This window comes from Panulirus ornatus, chromosome 14 (assembly GCF_036320965.1).
Source record: "Panulirus ornatus isolate Po-2019 chromosome 14, ASM3632096v1, whole genome shotgun sequence".
Classification (NCBI taxonomy): domain Eukaryota; kingdom Metazoa; phylum Arthropoda; class Malacostraca; order Decapoda; family Palinuridae; genus Panulirus; species Panulirus ornatus.
This window is the reverse complement of record NC_092237.1, coordinates 4,568,539-4,594,640: the sequence shown is the minus strand read 5'-3', so window position 1 is coordinate 4,594,640 and position 26,102 is coordinate 4,568,539. Positions and strand designations below refer to the sequence as shown.

Genomic DNA, 26,102 nt, shown 5'->3' with positions numbered 1-26,102 from the left:
ATCTGGGAAGGATCTCTATATTCCTTGGTTCTAGCTTTACATAAATACTAGAGAGAGTTGAAACCAGAACAGTTCCACTTATCGATTTCTATTCTGTCCTCAAAATTTGACCACTTGCCATACGCCGTAATTTTTTTTATTCTCTCCTCTTGTTTTCTGCTTCCGTGAACTGCCTGCTTATGTGCATCCGTCATTTTGTAGACATAGTGTCCCATTATCACCATATGGGCGTTGGGAATTTAAGAGTAAGCCTTTGTTGTATTTTTTTCCTTACACTGCCAAGTTTTTTTTGGAAATTGGAACTCTATTATACCTTATGGTTCTCTTACTACCATAGCTATTCGCACTGCTTTTGCTATTAACCTAAGCTTAGCCAGATTATTTTTTTTTGAAGGGCCCATGGTTGGAAAAGAATAATGGCGAAGGGCATACGATCACCATATGGATTTATAATAGTCGGCAGATCATACATTCAATCAACTGTTTTTAGCAAATGAAAATTGTGTCTTGGGAGGGCAGTGCACCTCTCACCCGACCCCCACCACCCCACCAGACAACGCCCACGTTGCCTAGAAAGTGAGAGACAATGCTTGGGGTAAAGGAAAATTGTTCATCGCCACACACTATACATGAGAAAATAAGAATTATTCACGAACAAATCGGTTTCCAATGTGTATGAGGGCGTGTTCGAAGGTGTAACCCAGATGATATACTGTTTTTAGACTCGAGATGAACATTGAAAATAATCAGCATAACTTTTCCACCACGGGCCATATACAGAGCTGGAAGTGTAAAAGGTGTAGAACATTTTTCGGGTACAGGTTTTAATGGGGGTACAGGTTTTAATGGTCTTATTACTGAGTGGCAGTTGATAGACATAAAAGCCTAATAACCAACAACAAGAACAACAACAACAACAACAACAACACCAACAACAAAAATACCGTCCCACTTTCCATCATGTTTCTCCTATAGACGCTAATTCAATTCTAACGAGTCTGCCATTTAGAATTGAAAATCTTAACTCTATGGCAGCCATATTTACCTCGGGTCAATCATTTAAATTATCAGTATCATAATGCGTGAAAACATCGTAACATACAGTTTAGTATGCTTCAAGTACGTAATTTTTTCCCCTGAAACTGACATGTATCTCAACGTTAACATTAATAGCTATGTGCCTATACATAAATCAAATGAAAATGATAATAATAATTATAATTATGATGATAATGATAATAATGATAATGATAATAATTATCATTATTATGATTATTATTATTGTTATTATTATCATCAATATTATCATTGCTTATAGACAAAGACAGACTAGGAAATACTAGAAAATCTAAAAATCTCAGATATAAAAAGCCTGTCCAATTAAGACACCAATTAAAACATTCTAATATATTTATTGATTATTTAGTTTGTTAGTTGGCCACCAGGGAAACAGTTGCCAGTTTATAATTTATGTGGGTTGTGGAACATAGGATATTCGACCTTTCTTAGTATAAATCTAGAAGACGTGACGTTGACTGCTACCTGTCAAAACAAAAGGATGGATGCTGTTGGTGGCAAGGTTTCCTGTTACATTCACAATTAAGGTTTTCATTATGTATGTTGTTGCTTGAGTTTCCCTATGCATGTGTATTTACTAGTGTATATGTATTTGGAATACTTTTATGGGGATGACAGCGGTGATAGTAACCAAAGAAATAATCGTAACATTGTGTCAGTCGTAATATGAGACACGTACACGTTTATCAAACAATTTTACAGAGGAATAGACTCAGGTTATATTTAATGCTTATATTTAAAGCTCTCTGATGCTTAATGTGTTATTTCTTATGGGTCATGGGTGAATGAAGACTAAATTTAGCTACGGTGGCGTAGCACACGCAGAAGGCACCAGTATATGTGCTAATATTCCGTTCTTGTTACCATTATTGTTGGGTTTGAAGAAGTATAGTAAAAATGTTGTCAAGATTTCAGCAAATTCTCATCCTTGCGAGATAAAGTTATGAGTGGTTATTTTACCGACTAGAGTTGTTGGCAGAGACCCCTAGTTAAGTGAGGTTGAATGATTTGACTTCATTATATCACCACGTTGCTTAAATTGGATGATGGTGGTGGGTATGAGCTGCTCCACTGCAACTCCGATTGACTATGACGAATTGATAACTTCCCTCATCATAATTATTTGTAGGAATCTTGATATTTGCAAGAAATCTTCTTCCCTCAAAAAGTTGATGAAACAAGTAATGAAATAGATGTAAGAAAAAATGATCTGGTAGGCTGAATTAGTATTTCATCCATTGGAACTGACTAATCAGTAAAATAAACACTGCCATTTGTTTTTTCATGCAAAATAAAAAAGTGTATATTGGGTTCTTGATTAATATAGTGGTAACTATAAAACTAACCAGCCTTTTCTAACTTAACCAATACTATGTTAACAGCCTGATTATAGTGAATGGAAACCTATTTGACTGACACTGAAGCACTAGGTGAGCCCCAGAGCCTTTCCCTTTCATTTCCTCTTTTTTCTTCGATTCACTCCCAAGAACTGTACAACAAGCCTTCCAGTCAGTAATCAAGAAAAATATTAATTGCTTATCTCCAGCCCCCTAGATGGGAATGAGATTTTTTATTGAGCAATACGATTTGTTGTGAAGAATGGATTTATAGTGGGAAGTATGATTTAGACAATATTTAGTATGTAAATCGGTAAGTCGATAGTGGTAAGGGTTATGAAGATCTTGAAAAAATTGGAATAATTATTGTAAAAGTTGATGAAACGCTTCTAGAATTCTCCCAACAACTGATAGTAAACATGGAACCAAAACAAAAACGTATTCACCAGGTAACAGAAAGTAATGTAAATTTTGTTTTTAGGAAAATTAGGTGAGATTACATAAGCTGTGTTGATTTCTACAAGTATTTCACATTAGGACACTTTTACAATGATTAACCGTACACTTTTCAGTCATCAAATTCTTTATTACAGTATGGTAGTATAGGATGAAAATATGCCAAAAATGCTCTTCCAGCCTTAATTTTTTCTTCACTTTGGTAAAGCTGTGGTGTAGTCCCACCTCTGTATTAACTGTTCAATCTAATGGAATTTCTTACTGAATGGTAGGATTAATGTTATGAAATGAATTGAGATGGGAGAGCTTGAGTTTTTTATATGTTAATAAATATCATGGAAAAGTGGGAGTGGATTCAGTATCAATTATCAGGACTTAGGAAAATAGAAAAGTTTCATCAGTCTGTTCCAAGCAGTGTCATTTTTTATATTATATGAATAATGTGACTGCTCTGGTCTTATTTGGTGCCATTACTGGTACTGTTTGAGTTTTTGTAAATACAAGTGGATTCCATTAGATTTAGTAAATACAGTCACCCATGTAAATTCATGCCGCTGACAACAGTATCATTGCTATATTTTGATGATAATTGTGAAATTTAAGGTAAATCTGGGTGCTAGGGTAAGTTAAGTTTTGATAGGGTCTGTTGCTTTTTGGAGATATCACATTAATTCTAATCTGGGTTTGAAATATGTGCTTAGGGACAGTAAGGCCCATAAATAAGTAATTATTGGTTACTCTCTTAGAAGATTCTTTGATTATTTGTTTTGTGTATGTATCGGGTTGGGGAAGCATTATGAGATATTTTCCATTATATTTTCAAGTATAGAAATGTTTCATTATGTCATATTTCAGTTTTAAAAGAAGGTTTTTGGGCTAAAGATATTCCCTAAACTATTACCTGCATTTTTAGGTATTTTTTAATGTAATAGATTTGCTTGAAAACTCGGTATGAGGACTATTTTTCACAGTGAATTCGAATCTTAGGTTGAAATATATGTTGAAGGACATTAGCACCTGTAAATAAGTGATTAATTTTTACTCTTTTAGAAGAATCTATGATTATTTGGCTCATATTTATTGGGTATTTATCGGCTTTGGGAAGCATCGTGAAATATTTTCCGTGATTTTTTAATGTATAGTAGCTCTTCACTATGTTGTATTTTGATTTTAAAACAAATTTTTTTTTTTTTTTGGCTAAAAAATCCCCTGGACTTTTACTTGCAAATTTTGGTATTTTTTGAGGGTAATAGATTAGCTCAAAATCCTCAGTAATAGGACTAAAATGAAAATGAAAATCTAAAATGAAAATCTCAGTATAAGGACTATTTTTCATGCTGAAATCAAATCTGAGGTTAACATAGGGGACATTAAGGCTCGTAAATAAGTAATTATTGGTTACTCTTTTAAAAGAGTCTGCAATTATTCAGTTTGTATTTATTGGGTATGTACCAGCTTTGGGAACATCATGAGATATTTTCTGTGATTATTTCAAGTATAGACATGTTTCATTTTGCCATATTTCAATTTTAAAACCAAAAGTTTAGTATTTTTGTGAGGGTATTGAATTAGCTTGAAAACTTCAGTTTAAGGAATATTTTTTATGCATAATTCAAATCTAGAGTTCAAATATGTTTTAGGGATGTCAAGACCTGTAAATGAATAATAATGGATACTGTTTTTGAAGATTCTGTAAAAACCTTGGTAAGACTATTTTTTTATGCTGAATTTGAATCTGTGGTTGAAATAGATGTTGGAGAAATTTAAGCCCTGTAAATAAGTAATTGTTACTGATTTAGACAATTCTTTAATCATTCAGTTTGTATTTATTGGGTATCCATCAGCATGGGGAAGCATTATATCATGTTTGGAAGCATTTCATTATTGTAGATGAGTAGATAAGGGTGGAAGAAGACACATGAGACAGCTTCAGCACTTTATTTGTGTGTATCAGTTCAGTGAAGATAGGTCACTAAATCGAAATGCCAATGAAGGAGAGTGCTTAGACAGTAGTACCACTGGCTTCTCATATGACCTTCCTCTCTCTGTTAGACCTTTTTTCACTGTACCAATATTTGTGGTCTCCAGTAACCTCTCCTTTGTTGAACATAATCTGTTCAGTAACTCTACTTTTTTTTCATGTTGAAAGCTCCAGTCGCAGACAAATGTCCACATCAAGGCCAGGCCTTAATTGAAATACAGAGAGAATTAAATGGAAAAAGAAAAGTACAAGGGAAAGTATTCATGTATTTTTGAGAAAGTGAAAACCTTTCTTTTGAAATGTGCTAGGTCAGAGTCACTGGGAAATACCAGCTGTTAAGGGAAGTTGCATGACGTTTTCGTGCATTCTTTTATTTCTAGATGTTTAACCAGCTCCTAGGGTAGTTCACCCTATGTTTTCCCATAGCTTCATAGCCCTTCCCACAGTCGTGTTACTCCATATCATACAATTGATTTTGTAAGATTTCGTCAGCTCCCCCATAATGCACTTCTAACAAATGGAGTACATTGAAATACATTGTTCTGTACTGCTCCCAAACATTCACCAGTATTTTATGGCTTATTTCTTGTTATGGACAATGGATGGTGGTCTTATAATTGTCTTAGATAGTGTGATTGTATCATTTGATTTGATTTCCTTTCAGGTGCCTGGGAAGAGTACTCCTGAGTAATAACATTTGTGTTGGCAGTTTGAAATGACAAATTAGGGTAAGGCTATCCATAATTGTTTTAGTGAGTGGCAAAATTATGAATAGGTGGCATGTTTTGATCAAAGATTTTATACAAATTGATTGTAAGATCAGGGTGGGAGGAAGTATTAGAAAGAGCCTGGAATTGGGTGCTGGAATTTATGTGTCAGTGGAGCCCTGCCTTAGGAGAATTGTATAGGAAACAAGCTGTTTGCTTTCAGATACTAGAATCACATTCACATACATGGATAGGTTAATATTCAGTAAACTGCTCATTTTATATATGGACATAACTAGAATATGCACAAAGAATTGATAAAGTTCAGTGAAGGGCAACAAAGATGGTATCAGAATTAAGAGAGCTGGGTTACAGTGAGATTTAAGGCTAAGAATTTGACCATCATGGAAGATAGAAGAATGGAGGATGATTTTATTACAACTTTAATTATTTAAACCAGTTTGAAGTCAGTAGTGAACAGTTCTTAGAAAGATGTAAATAGAACAACCAGAGGCCATAATTTGAATTAAGCAAGAATCTTGTTGGAAAAGATGTAAGGAAATACTTTTATTGTGTGAGAAGTGCATGAATAGAACCAATTGAGTAACAAAATTGTGAATGTAGACATCTCACTGAAGTTGAAGAGGCTGTACGATGGAAAAGAAACTTCAAGAGATGGGGCCCAACAAGTGTAAAAATTCCTTGCTCTAACCTACGTTAATATAAAAACTAACGTATATAAACTTCGGAGTTGGTCTGGTACATGGTTGAAGACATTCAACCCAAGTAAATGCAAAGTAATGGTGATGGAACAGAGGAAACCCTGATTTGACTATAATCGAGCAGGAAACAAGCTAAAAGATACGTGCGTAAAAGGGACCTGGGATTCATCATTTGAATTAGCCTATTGCTAGAACATCCCATCTGAATTTTTAAAGAGACAAACAGTCCACTGAGTGATATTATTATTATTATATCATTATTATTATTATTATTATTATTATTATTATTATTATTATTATTATTATTATTATTATTATTATAATAATGATAATGATAATAATAATGATAATAATAATAATGATAATAATGATAATAATAATAATAATAATAATAATAATGATAATAATAATAATGATATAATGATAATAATATCACTCAGTGGACTGTTTGTCTCTTTAAAAATTCTGATGGGATGTTCTTGCAATAGGCTAATTCAAATGATGAATCCCAGGTCCCTTTTACGCACGTATCTTGAAGAATGTTTGGAAGTCGAGAACATTATCTCGGAAAGTAAAAATGGGTATGTTTGAAGGAATAGTGGTTCCAACAATGTTGTATGGTTGCGAGGCATGGGCTATGGATAGAGTTGTGCGCAGGAGGGTGGATGTGCTGGAAATGAGGTGTTTGAGGACAATACGTGGTGTGAGGTGGTTTGATCGAGTAAGTAATGTAAGGGTAAGAGAGATGTGTGGAAATAAAAAGAGCGTGGTTGAGAGAGCAGAAGAGGGTGTTTTGAAATGGTTTGGGCACATGGAGAGAATGATTATTATTATTATTTTTAAGCACATGTGTAAGATGTTGAATAAACTATTTAAAAAGACTTTACTTTAAAAGAGAAAGCCTGAGTTGCAGTTACTTCCTGCAAGTGCCTGTGACGAGATTTAGCCAAAATGGCAGGGTTACTGGTATGAAGTGCTCATTCCACATCTTGCTTGGTGTATAAGACTAGCCTTCTCATCTGCCACTTGCATTAAAGAAGAGGTTAGAAGCTATAAATCTGCCCACGCTGGAAGGGAGAAGAATAAGGGAGACTTGATTACAACCTTCAAGTTTCTAAATAACAGTGTCAATGGTAAAGTTATTTGAAAGATGAAAAAAGCAAACAGAAGTCATAATAAGAAACTAAGCAACAGATTGTTAGAATTGATGTAAAGAATTATTATTGTTGCACCAGAGTTGTGAATAAATAAAACATACTAAATGATGAAACTGTAAATTCAGATATTATAAAGAAGTTTCATAAGATGATGGTAAGGTTCAATACCTGGTATCCTGTGAATGTACAATTCTTTTTCTGTACCTTACAAATAGGTATTTTACATTCACATATTATTGAAATTCATGTATGAGTAACTTTATTATTATTAAAACAATTTATGTAGAAAATTCAGTAATTCCTGTAGAACCCCTTTTCATATATTTTGAATTATGTTCATGTATTTCATTATGTGCAGTACTGAAACTGAATAACTGGCACAGCTTTATGATGTGATCTTTCTTCCAACACAGATGCCAGGATGTGGGGCATCAGAAATTTAAAGAAGAAAATATTTTGGGTTGTAGGCATTGTGTTTGGCCTTATACTCTTAGATCAGCTTTACCTACATATCTGGCTGTCAACACCCAATACTCAGTTCCCAAGATCTTTACATGTCGATGATGTTCGGCAGTTGATTCGTGCTGGAGAAGATGCTGCTGTCACAACCATTCTCTTTGATCCTGTAATTCTTCATGCCTGGAGCCGCAATTCACATGTGGCTGTTCCTGGTGTGTGTATCTTCTTGTGTCATGTCATTGGCCCACTCACCTTTGCTGTCACTTCAGCTCAACTAAGGGATAAGGTAATCACGTTCTTCTCCCTTTCAAAAATATAAGAGTCAGTTGTTGTTTGCTGATGATACAGCGCTGGTGGCTGATTCATGTGAGAAACTGCAGAAGCTGGTGACTGAGTTTGGAAAAGTGTGTGGAAGAAGAAAGTTAAGAGTAAATGTGAATAAGAGCAAGGTTATTAGGTACAGTAGGGTTGAGGGTCAAGTCAATTGGGAGGTGAGTTTGAATGGAGAAAAACTGGAGGAAGTGAAGTGTTTTAGATATCTGGGAGTGGATCTGGCAGCGGATGGAACCATGGAAGCGGAAGTGGATCATAGGGTGGGGGAGGGGGTGAAAATCCTGGGGGCCTTGAAGAATGTGTGGAAGTCGAGAACATTATCTCGGAAAGCAAAAATGGGTATGTTTGAAGGAATGGTGGTTCCAACAATGTTGTATGGTTGCGAGGCGTGGGCTATGGATAGAGTTGTGCGCAGGAGGATGGATGTGCTGGAAATGAGATGTTTGAGGACAGTGTGTAGTGTGAGGTGGTTTGATCGAGTGAGTAACGTAAGGGTAAGAGAGATGTGTGGAAATAAAAAGAGCGTGGTTGAGAGAGCAGAAGAGGGTGTTTTGAAGTGGTTTGGGCGCATGGAGAGGATGAGTGAGGAAAGATTGACCAAGAGGATATATGTGTCGGAGGTGGAGGGAACAAGGAGAAGAGGGAGACCAAATTGGAGGTGGAAAGATGGAGTGAAAAAGATTTTGTGTGATCGGGGCCTGAACATGCAGGAGGGTGAAAGGAGGGCAAGGAATAGAGTGAATTGGATCGATGTGGTATACCGGGGTTGACGTGCTCTCAGTGGATTGAAGCAGGGCATGTGAAGCGTCTGGGGTAAACCATGGAAAGCTGTGTAGGTATGTATATTTGCGTGTGTGGACGTATGTATATACATGTGTATGGGGGGGGGTTGGGCCATTTCTTTCGTCTGTTTCCTTGCGCTACCTCGCAAATGCGGGAGACAGCGACAAAGTATAATAAAAAAAAAAAAAAAGATCATTTATTTGTTACACTTAACATTTTTGTACTTGGCATTGACCTACAGAAACACAAGTCTTAAGACTTGCTAGAGAATAACACACCTTGGAAATGTATTAAATGGGATGTCACTATCTAACAGAATAGTCATCCTCTTGTTAAATGAGCTGTTATGAGCAGAGTCGACACATTCTTCAGTCAGGAGAGACATTTCCTTGGCTAAGCAGCAGTCCACCTTACTTCCTGTGAGGTAAATCACCTTGCTGCAAGTTGTAGAACATATGGTTCTCTAATAAAACCTGTTTGTCTCTTGATTCCATGTGTTAGCATTGCAGGATACAGCAGTTAATTTTGTCAGTGATTTGATTATTTATAGTTTTATGATGATGTGATGGCAAAGAGGTTAGAATACACTCTTGCTGGAAATCTAACCCTTAATGAAAGCCCCTCACCCATACACATAGATGCACTTTGTCAAAATACACGTTACCCATATTTTATTTATTTATTTATTTATTTTGCTTTGTAACTGTCTCCCATGTTAGCGAGGTAGTGCAAGGAAACAGACGAAAGAAATGGCCCAACCCACCCTTATACACATGTATATACATACACGTCCACACACGCAAATATACATACCTATACATCTCAATGTATACATATATATACACACACAGACATATACATATATACACATGTACTTAATTCATACTGTCTGCCTTTATTTATTCCCATCGCCACCTCGCCACACATGGAATAACAACCCCCTCCCCCCTCATGTGTGCAAGGTAGCGCTAGGAAAAGACAACAAAGGCCCCATTCGTTCACATTCAGTCTCTAGCTGTCATGTAATAATGCACGGAAACCACAACTCCCCTTCCACATCCAGGCCCCACATCCATGGTTTATCCCAGACGCTTCACATGCCCTGGTTCAATCCATTGACAGCACGTCGACCCCGGTATACCACCTTGTTCCAATTCACTCTATTCCTTGCACGCCTTTCACCTTCCTGCATGTTCAGGCCTCAGTCACTCAAAATCTTTTTCACTCCATCTTTCCACCTCTAATTTGGTCTCCCACTTCTCCTCGTTCCCTCCACCTCTGACACATATATCCTCTTGGTCAATCTTTCCTCACTCATTCTCTCCATGTGCCCAAACCATTTCAAAACACCCTTTTCTGCTCTCTCAACCACACTCTTTTTATTTCCACTTATCTCTCTTACCCTTACATTACTTACTCGATCAAACCACCTCACACCGCATATTGTTCTCAAACATCTCATTTCCAGCACATCCACCCTCCTGCGCACAGCTCTATCCATCGCCCATGCCTCGCAACCATACAACATTGTTGGAACCACTATTCCTTCAAACATAGCCATTTTTGTTTTCCGAGATAATGTTCTCGACTTCCAAACATTCTTCAAGGCTCCCAGAATTTTTGCCCCCTCCCCCACCCTATGATTCACTTCTCCTGGGGATAGGGGAGAAAGAATACTTCCCACGTATTCCCTGCGTGTTGTAGAAGGTGACTAAAAGGGGAGGGAGCGGGGAACTGGAAATCCTTCCCTCTCATTTTTTATTTTCCGAAAGAAGGAACAGAGAAGGGGGCCAAGTGAGGATTTCAAAGGCTCAGTCCTCTGTTCTTAACGCTACCTCACTAACGTGGGAAATGGCAAATAGTATGAAAAAAAGAAAAAAAATTATGTATATATATGAATTGAGGTTTCCAACAAGTTTCAATGCAAAGTTCTGGATAGGGTTAGGGAGGGATCTTTTGTGGGTTCCAAGAAATTGTGCAGTGTTCCAATTTCTGCTTATCTATAAACAGTGACTGTATAAATGTTAGTGATAAAATGAAATATATGTAAAGATTACATTTATTGTAACACGATGAAGGAATTATGTAGTATTAATTCCATCAATATAAAAGGTAGAAAAAACATATGTTAATCATTGTCTATAATTTCTGCTTGATTATCTGTTTATACATGATCTATATAAATGTTCCTGATAAAGTGTATAAATAGGATATATTGATTGTAGTAGAATGATAAAATAATTACTCCATTAATATGAATGTTAGAGAAGTAACCAATAGAATCAATTTAGAATGAATTTAAGAACTACAGCCAGACTAGAATAGGATACAGTACACTTGGTTTTGATGAACAAGTTTTCTTGTACGAATGTGCTGCTATAGCCTAACACAAGTAAAGCCTTAGTTCTTAATATGGAGTGCAAGAAATGAATAATCTGGTTTAAGAAAAGAATGAGGAAGTGGAGACTAAGGACAAGAAGTATAAATAGAAGAAATAGCATTTTGTGCAAGGGTATAAGACAAGGCATGGAAACAAAATGATGTAAATGTTTTCAAGATCATACATAAATGATGGCTTTAGTTAGATATAGCAAAGAAGACAAAACATTTCATTATTTTCAGCCGGCATTCCTTTCTCGACTCGCTCAACTAGGTTTCACCATTACACTCTTCAAGACTCCTGAAGGGAAACATTCACATGTTTTCTTGATAAGGCAAGGGTCTCCACTACATTTGGTTGTGCTGGAACCACATTCTGCTGGTAAGTATGCAGGTAATTATCTGTGTATTCATTACTAAGTAGGAGTGGATAATAATTCTAATGTTAAAGAAAATCATACCTGGAAAAGTTTTTTGTGATCCGCAGAAAGGTCAAGAAATTTTATCACTCTTTACATTCACCAATGGAAAGTTTTATTAACATCTTACAGTATGTTAGAGATTACATAAGACTGCAAAATTATATCAGTTCCCCTTCAAACTTTCCTGTAGCTCTCTGCCACCAGGTGATCTTTTAAAGGATGTGTTTATTGGTCAGCTGCATTGGACTGGAGAAATCTACTCTAAAAATCCATTTAAGGGTTGACTGAACTCCAGCTCAAGGGTTGACATATATTACAAGCTGTACATACCAAAAAAAGGATTGACTGATGCTCATATGGTGGAATACCTCAAAACAGTGATGTGGTTTTTCTGAACCAAATATCCTGAGAGTGCTTTGCTGAAATAATGATAGTAGATTGGCCCTAAAATTAGAACAAACATATGAACTCTGGTACTTAGCTATTTGCTGACTAAATAAAGCCCACCCCTGTCTCAGAGGCCACCACAGTGGTACCTTACTTCATTCCTGTCTTACCAAGCACCAGAAAGATTTTGTCCATATTTGCTCTCAAATTTCCATTGTTGTTATGATTGTTAGTAACTTATTGTGTTATTTACTTTTGTTTCACTACTGTATAAGGGTGACACTTCTAGCGGAACTATGAGGAAATCCAAAGTTGTCCTATATAGAGGAATTATTAGTTAATCAAGCACAGACTTTTAGAATTACTGATGTCACCAGTTATGGCACCCTTGGTTATTTTCTTATTTGAATTATTTGTGTGCCCTACTAGGAGCCCCTTTATACCTCACCTGGGTTAATGCCATTCGAACTTTTGCTATTAGTTGGCATGTGTCATCTGACAATTTTTATCTTCTGTCTGTTAACTTTTACATTTCCACATCGTCCTCTGAAAATGCATGGTCCATTTGAGCAAAATGTTGGCGAATTCTTTTCAGATTTGTGTTTGGTGACCCTAACATTCAGAGGGCCACTTTTATTGAAAATAAGAATTTTTTGTAACAGCCATAGCTTCTTTAAAGCAGAATTGGCCAAAATTTTGAAATGTAGCAACGTGAATACTGTAGTGTAAGTGATATTAAACACATAATATTATGTGTTTGTTTAAATCTATGATTTTGCCAGTTTTTGTCAGCTTTGCTAAGAATTAGTATTTCTTATCAAAAAAATGAAATAAAAATAATTTTCAAAAGCATTAGGCTAGTTTGAATCAAACATGTCAGAGTTGGTTCTTGGATCACTTCTTTTCAAAACTCCCTGGCTACCCTGACAATGATTTTTTCAATTAGCCAGAGATTTTTACTTTCTAAACAGAATTGACTCAGGTTATAGCTGTAGCTAAAGAATTATGATTGTTTAACCTGTTATAAGTTTTTATTTGAAATTTATGGCTTTGTGATTTTTACCTGTTTTGTCAAAAACTTATATAGAAAAGCCAGGTGAGCAACACACTCTTGTGAGCCTTCTAGTTTCCCTTCTTTCTAATGTGCAGTGGCCTATAGTAAGTTTAGCCATTCTGTTCTTACAGAAGATCTACATTGTAAATATATTATTTTGTCAGCATTTTTGAGCATCAGTATCATAAGCCAACTGAAGAAATAAATTTTGAATAGTAAAAAGCATTTTTTTGAACATAGACATGACAAATTTTGGGTAATCTTTTGATGTAGTTTCTAATCATTTTGTTACCTGCAAGGTAAAGAGTCCTAAAGTAAGGGTTTTCCATATGGTGTTGCCTTAGGCATTATAATATACTTTAGTGGTATGGTTGATAGATAACTGAATGTCTGAAGTCATTTTCACTTGTTTGGAGTTCTAAACTACTATGACTTTGGGGACACAAATAAATCTGTATCCTAAATCAAATCCTGCATATGAAGTATGGATAGCAGTCCTAAGACTCTTTCATGAAGGTCCAAAAGGTCTCACAATATTGAAAAAAGTTCATGATTTGAAGTTCTTACATTAGCTACTATTTACAGGTTTCTTGCGGCAATATTCTTTGGTTGGTCCTCCCCATAATGTGGCCCAAGTTAAGCAGTACATAACGAAGGATACTTGGAATCAAATGAAGTTTGATCGGGCATATGAGCGGTATGTACACAGTATATGAATTTGTGGTGAATTCGATTGAATTTATCCTTAATCTTTATAGCTATTTGGCCTTAGTTTGCCAGCATGAAAGCTCATCTAGATGGCTTGGTCCTTAATCATTGTTTGCCAATATGAGAGCTCTTTTAAATGGATTGGTCATTAATCGTGCCAGCATGAAAGCTCCTTTATATGGCTTGGTCATTAATCATGCCAGAATGAAAGCTCATTTTGATGGCTTGGTCTTTAATCATAGTGGAAGCTCCCATAGGTGAATTTCTGTGCATGATTTTACATTTCATATTATTGATGATTTTTGATATGTTTAGCTACCTTTCTATGTAATGCTAGGTCCTCCACCAGTTCTTCAGTTTTTAACTCTACATTTTCATATGCTGGCTTGGTTATGTATGGGTCAGTGCACTTATGCCCATACCACATCAGTACAACATTTCAATTAGCACACTAAGAGCTCTTCTTGTAGTACAGTATTTGCCATTATGCAAAACAATAATTATTACCATAAACAGGGAATTAATGGTGAAATACGTCTGTGTCTGAAAAGCGTCCTTTCCGTTGCCTACTGTGTTGTCATCCATTAAAGTTATAAGATAGTAAATTGATTCAGCATATGCATTACATCCCAGTTTTGTAGTTTACGTATTGATTAGCTTATGATTGATTATGTTTTAAAAGATCATACCTTGAATGAATTATAACGTTATACCAATACTACATTCTGTGAAAATAGATGTATTAGGGGAGAAGGTTAGGAATATTGAATGGTGTTAAATCACTGATTTAACAAGGAAGAGGGGGAATCAAGGGGTAAGCAGAAGGATAGAGTGAAAGACACTTTCAAGTATTTGGGGCCTGAATATGCAGGAAGATGTGAGGCATGCAAAGGATAAAGTAAAGTTAAGCCATGTTGTATACGTGGGGCAACATGCTTTCAGTGGGCTGAATCAGGGGATATGAAATGGACAGGGGAAACGTGGGAAAGGTCTGTGAGGCTTGGTTTTGGATAAGAGGGTGTGGTTTCAGTGCATTATACTGTACATGACAGCTAGACAGTGGATGTGAGACAATTGTCTGCATCTGTTTCTGATGTTATATATTCTAATGGTTTCATCCTCAGAAAGTTACTTACTTGAAGACATTTTTGTCCTAAAGTAGAGAAACAAGTTACAGTGTACTCATAGTGAGAAGCAATTCTCTCATTGTTCATTAATTTTGCAAGTTCACTTAACAGTTCTGCCTTTGGCTTAGTTATAAATGATTTTGATAAAACCAAGAATATGCATTTCATTATTCTGAGAGCAAAACAACTTTCTTATGTTTGAGAATTTAAGATGTCATAAACATTATAATCCATACAGTTTCAGCACCAGAGAAGTGAAAATAGATGATGTGGAGCTGACTGTCCCAAGCAACATTGAAGCTTTCATTGCAGACCACAAAAATTCTCATTTCATTCCTTGTAATGAGTCAAGAGCAACATATTACAACCTTAAACATTCAAAGAATGAAACACCAGATGAAGTAAGGTAAGTTGTTTTCTCAGTACAATTAACATGCTGGAAATGATAAAACCTTTACTGTTTTTTTCATGTGGCAGATTGATCCATGGGAGATGTTTTCTAATTTCTCTGGGCACTGGATATTCATACACTAAGTTGTTCAAAACTTCTTAATCAGCCTCTTTTTCTTTCTTTCTTTCAGTAATCTTGTACATATTATTATTATTATTATTATTATTATTATTATTTTTTTTTTTTTTTTTTTTTTTTTTATACTTTGTCGCTGTCTCCCGCGTTTGCGAGGTAGCGCAAGGAAACAGACGAAAGAAATGGCCCAACCCCCCCCCCCATACACATGTACATACACACGTCCACACACGCAATTATACATACCTACACAGCTTTCCATGGTTTACCCCACACGCTTCACATGCCCCGATTCAATCCACTGACAGCACGTCAACCCCGGTATACCACATCGCTCCAATTCACTCTGTTCCTTGCCCTCCTTTCACCCTCCTGCATGTTCAGGCCCCGATCACACAAAATCTTTTTCACTCCATCTTTCCACCTCCAATTTGGTCTCCCTCTTCTCCTCGTTCCCTCCACCTCCGACACATATATCCTCTTGGTCAATCTTTCCTCACTCATTCTCTCCATGTGCCCAAACCATTTCAAAACACCCTCTTCTGCTCTCTCAACCACGCTCTTTTTATTTCCACACATCTCTTTTACCCTTACGTTACTTACTCGATCAAACCACCTCACACCACACATTGTCCTCAAACATCTCATTTCCAGCACATCCATCCTCCTGCGCACAACTCTATCCATAGCCCACGCCTCGCAACCATACAACATTGTTGGAACCACTATTCCTTCAAACATACCCATTTTTGCTTTCCGAGATAATGTTCTCGACTTCCACACATTCTTCAAGGCTCCCAGAATTTTCGCCCCCTCCCCCACCCTATGATCCACTTCCGCTTCCATGGTTCCATCCGCTGCCAGATCCACTCCCAGATATCTAAAACACTTCACTTCCTCCAGTTTTTCTCCATTCAAACTCACCTCCCAATTGACTTGACCCTACTGTACCTAATAACCTTGCTCTTATTCACATTTACTCTTAACTTTCTTCTTTCACACACTTTACCAAACTCAGTCACCAGCTTCTGCAGTTTCTCACATGAATCAGCCACCAGCGCTGTATCATCAGCGAACAACAACTGACTCACTTCCCAAGCTCTCTCATCCCCAACAGACTTCATACTTGCTCCTCTTTCCAAAACTCTTGCATTAACCTCCCTAACAACCCCATCCATAAACAAATTAAACAACCATGGAGACATCACACACCCCTGCCGCAAACCTACATTCACTGAGAACCAATCACTTTCCTCTCTTCCCACGCGTACACATGCCTTACATCCTCAATAAAAACTTTTCACTGCTTCTAGCAACTTGCCTCCCACACCATATATATATATATATATATATATATTATTATTATTATTATTACTATTATTATTATTATTATTATGTTATTAGATAGCCCCTTCCCGCATCAGTGAGGTGGCACCAAGAAACAGACAAGGAACGACCCTTTCACTCATATACACATATTTATACATAAATTCCCATACATGTAATATACATATACATACATATACATGCACATACATATCAACATATACATATACATACACATACACAGACATATATATATATATATACACAAGTACATATTCATACTTGCTTGCTTTCAGTCCATTCCTAGAGCCACCCTGCCCCACAGGAAACATCATCGCTGCCCCTAGCTTTAGCGAAGTAGCGCTAGGAAAACAGACAAAAAAGGCCACATTCATTCACACTCAGTCTATAGCTATCATGTGATGCACCAAAAGCACAGCTCCCTATGCACATCCAGGCCCCACACACCTTTCCATAGTTTACCCCAGACACGTCACTTGCCCTGGTTCAGTCCATTGACAGCACATACATATCTTCATATACATATACATACACATACACAGACATATCCATATATACACAAGTACATATTCATACTTGCTTGCTTTCAGTCCATTCCTAGAGCCACCCTGCCTCACAGGAAACAGTATCGCTGCCCCTAGCTGCAGCGAAGTAACGCCAGGAAAACAGACAAAAAAGGCCACATTCATTCACACTCAGCCTATAGCTATCATGTGATGCACCAAAAGCACAGCTCCCTATCCACATCCAGGCCCCACACACCTTTCCATAGTTTACCCCAGACACGTCACATACCCTGGTTCAGTCCATTGACAGCACGTCAACCATGGTATACCACATCGTTCCAATTCTCTCTATTCCTTGCACACCTCTCACCCTTCTGTATGTTCAGGCCCCAGTCGCTCAAAATCTTTTTCACTCCGTCCTTCCACTTCCCATTTGGTCTCCTGCTTCTTGTTCTCTTCACCTCTCAATCTTTCCTCACTTCCCTTCACCTCTAAATCTTTCCTCACTTCCCTTCACCTCTCAATCTTTCCTCACTCATTCTCTCCATTTGTCCAAACTGTTTCAACACACCCTCTTCTGCTCTCTCAGTCACACTCTTTTTATTTCCACACATCTTTCTTACCCTTTCATTACTTACTCGATCAAAGCACCTCACATCAAATATTGTCCTTAGAGGTTTCATTTCCAACACATCCACCCTCCTCCATACAACCCTCACAACCATATAACATTGTTGGAACTAGTATCCCTTCAAACATACCCATTTTCGCTCTCCGAGATAATGCTCTCTCCTACCACACATTCTTCATTGCTTCCAAAACCTTCGCCCCCTCCCCCACCCTGTGACTCACTTCCACTTCCATGCTACCATCCACTGCTAAGTTCGCACCCAGATATCTAAAACATCTTTCTCCAATTTTTCTCCATTCAAACTTACATCCCAGTTAACTTGCCCCTCAACCCTACTAAACCTAATAACCTTGCTCTTATTCACATTTACTCTCAACTTTCTCCTTTCACACACTTTTCCAAACTCAGTCACCAACTCCTACTGTTTCTCATATGAATCAGCCACTAGAGCTGTATCATTGGTGGACAACTGACTCACTTCCCAGGCCCTCTCATCCCCAGCAGACTGCATACATTTTAGCCATTTCCCACATGAGCAAGGTAGCATTAAGAACAGATGGCAGAGCCTTCAAGGGAAAAATCTTCACCAGGCTCCTTGCTCTGTTCTTTCTTTTAGAAAGTTATACGGGAAGAGAGGATTTTTTTCAATGTTAAGTATTTATGTGTGAATTTGTGTAAGAAAATGATTGCTTATCAGTAGAATATAAAATCAATCAGGAATGAAGGTGATGCGAAACAACTACAGATTGTCCACATGGGCGGCTGAGGTGTGACACCTTTGCTTTCTGATGGTTCAGTGTTACACAAATTTTGTTTCATGCAATTATTACAGATATTTTATATATTACCTCCAAGCTATGTGTATGAGGTGTAAATGAAACTTAAATGGATTTTGTGTTAGACTTGGAGTCCCATTCCCAAGAGATATGTATTTGCCAGTATTCCAAAATCTGAAACACTTATGGTCCCAGGCACTTCAGATAAGCGATACTCAACCTGTAACATATACATTCCAAAACCCGAAATAGTTCTGGTCCCAGGCATTTCAGATAAGCGATACTCAACCTGTAACATGTACATTCATTTCTCTCCCCTGGAGATAGGGGAGAAAAAAAAGCTGCCCATGCACTCCCATAGCCTGAGCCAGGTACCCATTTTATTGACCAACCCCTTTGAGTGGATGAACTGCTGGGTTTACTGTGGAGCAACTGCTACAGAAGTCCATATGTATATATATTATGTGTATAATCAGGGTGAGTAACTGCTTCTCAGTTGTCCTGCACTGATACCAAAAACACAAATCACCACCACTTGAACCACTTTCCTGCATAGTGGATGTGGCTAACTTCCTATTGTGGGAACTCCATAAATGCTGGTCTGGTGACATAAAGGTAAGGTAAGGTATTCACACATCAAGTAGAGTGTTTCAATAAGATGAAAAAATATTGTTTGATGTGTCTTAAACATTTCTTTTTTGTTTGAGGTGGAGCTGAGAGATTAGAAGTGTGTTTATCATAAACAACAGAAATTTTCAAGGAAGATAAAGAGATATGGAATATTTGATATAAAAGTTTCAATGATTCAGCAGTTTTGTAAGATGTCATCTTTAATAATTATTGAAGATATATTGTACAATCCTTTTTCATCAGAGAAGGAATTACTATAAGCGAGGTCAGTTATCAATCAAAAAGACATTTTATGGAATAAAAATCTAACATAAGTGTAGGGATAAATGAAGATTTGAATGGGTGCTGTCACTGAGTTGTTGAGGGGTTATACAGTATTCATCATGTAAATGCAAGGGACGACATGTTGAATATAGATAGATGATTATGTAAACTTGATATGTTGAATATTTAGATTTATTCATTTACATTTTTTTTTCAGATTTAAGCACAAGGCATGGAAGTTGCTAGCTAAAGCTAAAACTATTTTGGATCAGTTGAATACTCCCTTCTGGCTCAGTAGTGGTACCCTTCTAGGTGAGGATCACAGAAATATCTATTTTGTGTATAGTATTGTACTGATTGAAATTTATCTTAATAACTTGAACAGAATGAAGGAAAAGCAGGTGAAGGACCTTTTGAAATGTGCATATCTTTACAGAGAAGAAGAATGTCGAAGAGACGAAGCTAGGATGCCATTTGGTAAACATCTTGGACAATCGCATGTTTACCAAATGGCATCCTAGCTTCATCTCTTCAATGTATATCAACTGACTTATATTTCTCTCGTGTCTCCCCTGATGATGTGATTATTACACGAGTGCACTTGGGAACTTATCATGTTTCATTTTCCCTGTGGATTCATATCTTGATCACGCTCAAAATTGTAATCCTTTCCAACATGTCTGTGTATGTATATATATGTATACGTTGAAATGTATAGGTATGTATAAGTGCATGTGTGGACGTGTATGTATATACCTGTGTATGTGGGTGGGTTGGGCCATTCTTTCGTCCGTTTCCTTGCACTATCTTGCCAACGCAGGAGACAGCGACAAAGTAAGTATAATGAATAGTTATTAGTTCATGGGTTAACTAACAGTCTACTGAAGATAATCATGGTGAAAAATTATTTTAAAAGATCCTTATTTCATACCTGATTTCATACATCAACAAGGTTATGACAGGAACAAAGAAGTGGCCATGCTTACTTTCATCCACTCTCTAGCTGTCATGTATTATTCACCATATTCTTCACTAAGTATAAGGTGAGCAGTAAGTTTCTGCAATAACTATGTGTTCCATCTCTGCCAGCATTTGCTCCTCCATCTCAACCACCTAATTTCTTTAGTTTTGTGAATATCTAAGTTCATGAGTTAGGTCATATATCATTTACTATGCTGTGCTTCTCAATTACAAGTTAAAGAATAAGTTCATGTGATAACAAGCTGTGAATATCTGAATAATTTTTAGTTCAGTTAAGTAACAACCTACTGAAGAGAATTGTGTAGAAAAAAGTGTATGAAAATTATTGTTTACCATATCAAGTATAGTACAAGTTGAACAATGTACTTTTGCTTTTGGCAACAGAGTGTAACTAGGGGCCACTGGGGTACTTGTAGCTAGCTCCACCTTTGCTCTGTCGTAAGAGGCATAGGAGCATCTACACTCCTATCCTTGTGTCAGAAAATTGATGCACTAAACTCTGACAATTTTTTCTGTAATAAAATGAGTACATCCAGTATGACTGAATGGACTTAATCCAAATCCATAACTACCACATACAAATCCCTGTTTCTCTCAGTGTGTCTCGCACAAATTCCTCAACTGATCAATGCATCCTGTGCCACTCTTGAAGCCGCATTGTTCCTCCCCAATCCAATGATTTTTACATTCTACCACCCTCTCAGTTGCCATTCTCCCATACAGTTTACCAGGGACATTCAACAAACTTATACCTATGTAATTTGAATAGTCATTACAGTTCTCAATGATTTTATACAGTGGCATTAACAGTATTCTGCCAGTCCTCAAGCACCTCACCTTGAGCCATATATACAGTGAGAGTCCTAACCAGCCAGCCCATCAAGAACACTTTCACCCATTTTCTTGAGAAATTAACTGCAATCCATCCACTCCACCTGGTGTGCTACTCGTCATTGTATTATATGCAAGGCCACCTCTTATCACCAAACCATTTGCCATGATTCTTGCTTTACATACCTTATGTTCCAAACTCCTAATATCTCGTCTGATATCTATCCTCTGTGAAAAATACTCACTTCATCTGCTCTACTCCTCGTTTGTTACCACTTCAACTACCTTCACTGATGCTCCCATTTGCTCTCGTTCTCTTCATGCTATTCACCCATTTTGTAAACATTTTCCTATCCTCTCACTAGCTCTTTTTTAGTGCCTGCACTTTTTTTCTTAACCTCCTGCCACTTCCTCTTGTATCTGAAATAAGTTTCAAAGAATGTTTGATGTCATCATTAGTAGTTAACAAAATAGCAAACTTTTTAAGATGTTCTGAATATTTTATCGCTTCACCAGTCATAATTTCGTAATTTTGGATTTCTCTTTCAGGTTTTTACCGTCAGTGTGATATCATAGCTTGGGCCTTGGATGTGGATATTGGTATTTTCATTGAGAATTATAAGCCAAATTTGATAGAGGAATTTGAAAAAAAGGGACTAAGACTCTCACACAAGTTTGGGAAAGTGTCAGATAGTTTTGAGCTGTCTTTCAAGGATGAAGATATCAAATTGGACATATTTTTCTTTTACACCGAAGGTGCCACCATGTGGAATGGAGGAACTCAAGCAAGAACAGGAAAAAAGTTTAAGTAAGTATATTAGTAGTATGTTGTCATATTTCAGTCTTTTTGGATCTTAGAAGAAATGACCATCTTTAAGGAAATTTTAAGAGGAGATACTTGGGAAATTAATATACCTCTACTCTCGGTGAAAGGGGTAAAGAACCTTTTCTTTTTCTTTACAGGTACGTCTTTCCAGCTTTTACTATGTGTTGGACAGAGTTCCTTGATTTGAAGGTCCGGATTCCATGTCAGACAGAAGAGTATATCAGGGCAAATTATGGATTATCATGGTTCACACCTGTGAAAAAATGGGATTGGAAAGCTAGTCCATCTAATGTACGAGATAATGGTGTGTGGCCTGAATCTGAAAGGTCACAAGTAATAGTTGTTAATGACAATTAAATACACACTGATTTAAGTATGTAGCAGGAAGTTGAGACTTTCAATGAGTTAGGACCATAATGAACAAAGAATATATATTGGGCCATTCTTTCGTCTGTTTCCTTGTGCTACCTCCCTAATGCGGGAGACAGCGACTAAGTATAATAACTTGGTCTCCCACTTCTCGTTCCCTCCACGTCTGACATGTATAACCTCTTTGTTAACCTTTCCACACTCATTCTCTCCATATGTCCAAACCATTTCAACACACCCTCATCTGCTTTCTCATTTCATCATTATCCCCTTTACCACTTTGATAAGCATGTTTGCTGCATGATTGTGCTAGTCTGTTAGATGATTGTTAAAGAAATATGTGTTCAGGGGAAAGCTGTAGTGATGGTTAGGAAAATTTTTAAACAAGTAAGTACGGTAAAAGGCAAGAAGTCAAAAATGTCACTACTGGACCCATTGTTGTTTCATATCAGTGAATTATCCAAGGAGAGTAATTCTTAATATTCACAATGCTTTATGTAATGAACTGTTTCTTCCAGTTGAAGGCTCCAGTCACAGAGACTACTCCAAACTGAGATCAGGCCTTTTATGAATCATGAAAAAAAAGGGGGCTGAAATGAGGTGATGTGTAGTTCATGTCTACGACACATTCTCGTATTTAGCAAATGCATCTATCACAAAGGTTTGTAGTATGTTTAAGTACTTGGCACAAACATTCATCACACAAGTATATTTATCAATGTTGATCCCAGTATTAAAAATATCTGCCTGTTTATATTTTTATTAAAATCATAATTTTTGCCTTGTCTAAAAATATTAATAATCAGGTGAACAGTATTATAATCAGTTTTAATGTTACCAGCAGAGTATGGCAGACATTTAAAGATTGCTTATCCAACAATGTTGTCATTAGGAGTTGCACTTTAACCTGTCACATAACCTTGGTCATAACTTGAAAAGTCTACATCAGACTCATTGCACTTCATAGTTTTTCCCTGCATGTAAAAACTTGAATTGCATGAGACCTATAAACTATTTTGGGTTTTCCTGATTTACACCCCTTCTCATAGAGATTAACCTGGAACATAACCTGGCTCATAACTTGAAGAAAATAACACTCCAAACCAAATAACTTAATACATGTGTTTTGAATGTTTTCCAAACTGTATTTTCACCCATTCTTGTTTCACTGCGACTAACTGGATTACTGGCTCTAACTTCAAGTGGTTACACTGCAAGCATGCAAGCAAGGCTCTACTATTGTCATTGGATGGAAAGGGGTACAGTCTCATTGAAGAAAACTTGCTGCAAAGTAGAACCGTCATTTTCATGTGCTTTTGTGGAGTGCAGCCTCAAAGATAAAAGAGTCCTGTGGTTATATAATAATAACAATCATAACAATAAACTTTGCTGCACTATAGGTGGCATGTGCTCCTTGAACAAACTTTTAGTATTTGTACATACCTATCAGTATGCAGCTTGTTATTGTTCACATTAGTGTAATCAGTAGCTCATAATCTAAATAACTGGAGGCACTGGTAACTGCATAGGAAGCTCGCTGAATATTTTGAGTTTCACACTTTGACAAACCAACCCCTCAAGAAAATTAGCTCAGTTATTTGTATGTAAATCCTAGTAATATCCAGTATTTTAGTTGGTATAGACTTATCAGTCTCAGGTTAACTACTGTGTTTGTGATGTTCTGGAGAGTACTCTTAAATAGCCTGAATGAACCTTAAGTGGATTTAAAATCTGCTCTTTTCATTACTTCAATTTCTTTACAAATAGGCATTCCTGCTCTTTGCCATCCTTCGGGATAGAGGTTAGAGATTTCAGTTCCTCAAAACTAATTCCTAGAGCATTGATCCATGCAGTAGTAAGTAGACAGCATAGACTGTAGATAAATAAGGTCTTTCAGATACATTAAATCACTGAAAGGTATATATATACCCTCATTTCATAAGGAAATCCAAGTCGCAATCTATTAGATTTGTCACTGACTGTTAGTGCTAGAATTGTAGCAGCTAAACTTCAAGCATGGAATAATAGCTCTTATAATATGTAGCTAAAATTATATTATAGAGATAATTCAAGCTCCTTAAAATTACATTATACTTTAAAATGATACGTACAAAAACACAATATCATATTTACATGAACAATGATAAAAGCTTAATGCTAATAACTAAATAGTCATTACTTGTACTTTGTAATTTACAATGAGAAAAAAGACTATATACATATATATCATTCATGCTTGTAAACAGATGTCCACCAGTCAAATTTACTATTACTTACAGCATCACTAAACAGAATGAAAATAAACAAAATTTTTATATTGTTCATATCACTGCTACAATGAATTTGTAACACCACTTTTGCGAAAACAAATTGCGTAATAAATTTTACTATATGAATTTCATATCTGAAAATATCTTTACAAAATAAAATGACACTATGTCCTTTATACTTACCATAAAGAGAACAATCCCATCAAACAGTGAAGGTATAAATTAGCATACATACCTAAATCTTCAAAGGTACAATAGTTGTGGAATCTTAGATGTTACACATAGTAAGCCATGTATGTTCATGCACTTTACAAGTTCGATATGTAAATCTGTTGAAAGTTCACACCATATTACTTTTGTACAATAAACCATTAAAAATAACAATGCACAGTGTAATACACTAGCTGTATAACAGCAACTCAATTAACTAGTATTAAAATTTAGCGAGATTTTTTGGAGACCTTTGCTAGAATAAGTGATCATCATGCAAATGTTGTATTACAATAAGAAAATTCAGTCTAACTGTTATGCAGATATCATTTTTAATGTTCTTGTTCCAAAGAGCTACTATGAGGAGAAATATGTTCATGTAAAATCTAGTCAGTTTAGGATTTGTATCATTGTCACAGGATAAAAAGAAATAAAATCACATCAAGAACTTTTCACTTGATAAGAGTCCATCATTTCTTTGCATTTTTTTATGTTAACTGAGACAGCATGGGAAGCTGAGGCCCAAGTCAAGGCCATCCCATTAATGTTTTGCATATATATATATATATATATATATATATATATTTTTTTTTTTCATACTATTCGCCATTTCCCGCGATAGCGAGGTAGCGTTAAGAACAGAGGACTGGGCCTTTGAGGGAATATCCTCACCTGGCCCCCTTCTCTGTTCCTTCTCTTGGAAAAATAAAAAAAAAAAAGAGAGGGGAGGATTTGCTTATATATGGAGTGAGTATTTTGAAGGTTTGTTGAATGTGTTTGATGATAGAGTGGCAGATATAGGGTGTTTTGGTCGAGGTGGTGTGCAAAGTGAGAGGGTTAGGGAAA

At 36.5% G+C, this 26,102-nt stretch overlaps 1 protein-coding gene across 3 annotated transcripts; it reads left to right on the top strand.

The window, feature by feature from the left end:
* Positions 1–1,479: 1,479 nt before the first annotated feature.
* On the top strand, positions 1,480–25,713 carry LOC139753201 (ribitol-5-phosphate transferase FKTN-like). 3 transcript variants are annotated; one of them, XM_071669417.1, is made up of 9 exons: positions 1,480–1,615; positions 5,516–5,579; positions 7,851–8,182; positions 11,635–11,773; positions 13,840–13,951; positions 15,328–15,495; positions 19,987–20,081; positions 22,131–22,389; positions 22,545–25,713. In XM_071669417.1, exons 3-9 carry the CDS (start codon positions 7,859–7,861, stop codon positions 22,762–22,764), a joined length of 1,317 nt encoding a protein of 438 aa, XP_071525518.1. In that variant the 5' UTR covers positions 1,480–1,615; positions 5,516–5,579; positions 7,851–7,858; the 3' UTR covers positions 22,765–25,713. The 3 variants fall into 3 exon arrangements, with proteins under 3 accessions (XP_071525518.1, XP_071525516.1, XP_071525517.1); XM_071669415.1 differs by having other exon boundaries at positions 11,635–11,785; XM_071669416.1 differs by having other exon boundaries at positions 1,542–1,604; positions 11,635–11,785.
* Positions 25,714–26,102: the final 389 nt, after the last annotated feature.

Coding starts and splice junctions, on each gene's coding strand:
- LOC139753201 (XM_071669415.1), top strand. CDS start 7,859: ATGTGGGGCATCAGAAATTTAAAGAAGAAAATATTTTGGGTTGTAGGC. Junction 20,082..22,130: donor CAGTAGTGGTACCCTTCTAG/GTGAGGATCACA, acceptor TTTCTCTTTCAG/GTTTTTACCGTCAGTGTGAT. Junction 22,390..22,544: donor AGAACAGGAAAAAAGTTTAA/GTAAGTATATTA, acceptor TTTTCTTTACAG/GTACGTCTTTCCAGCTTTTA.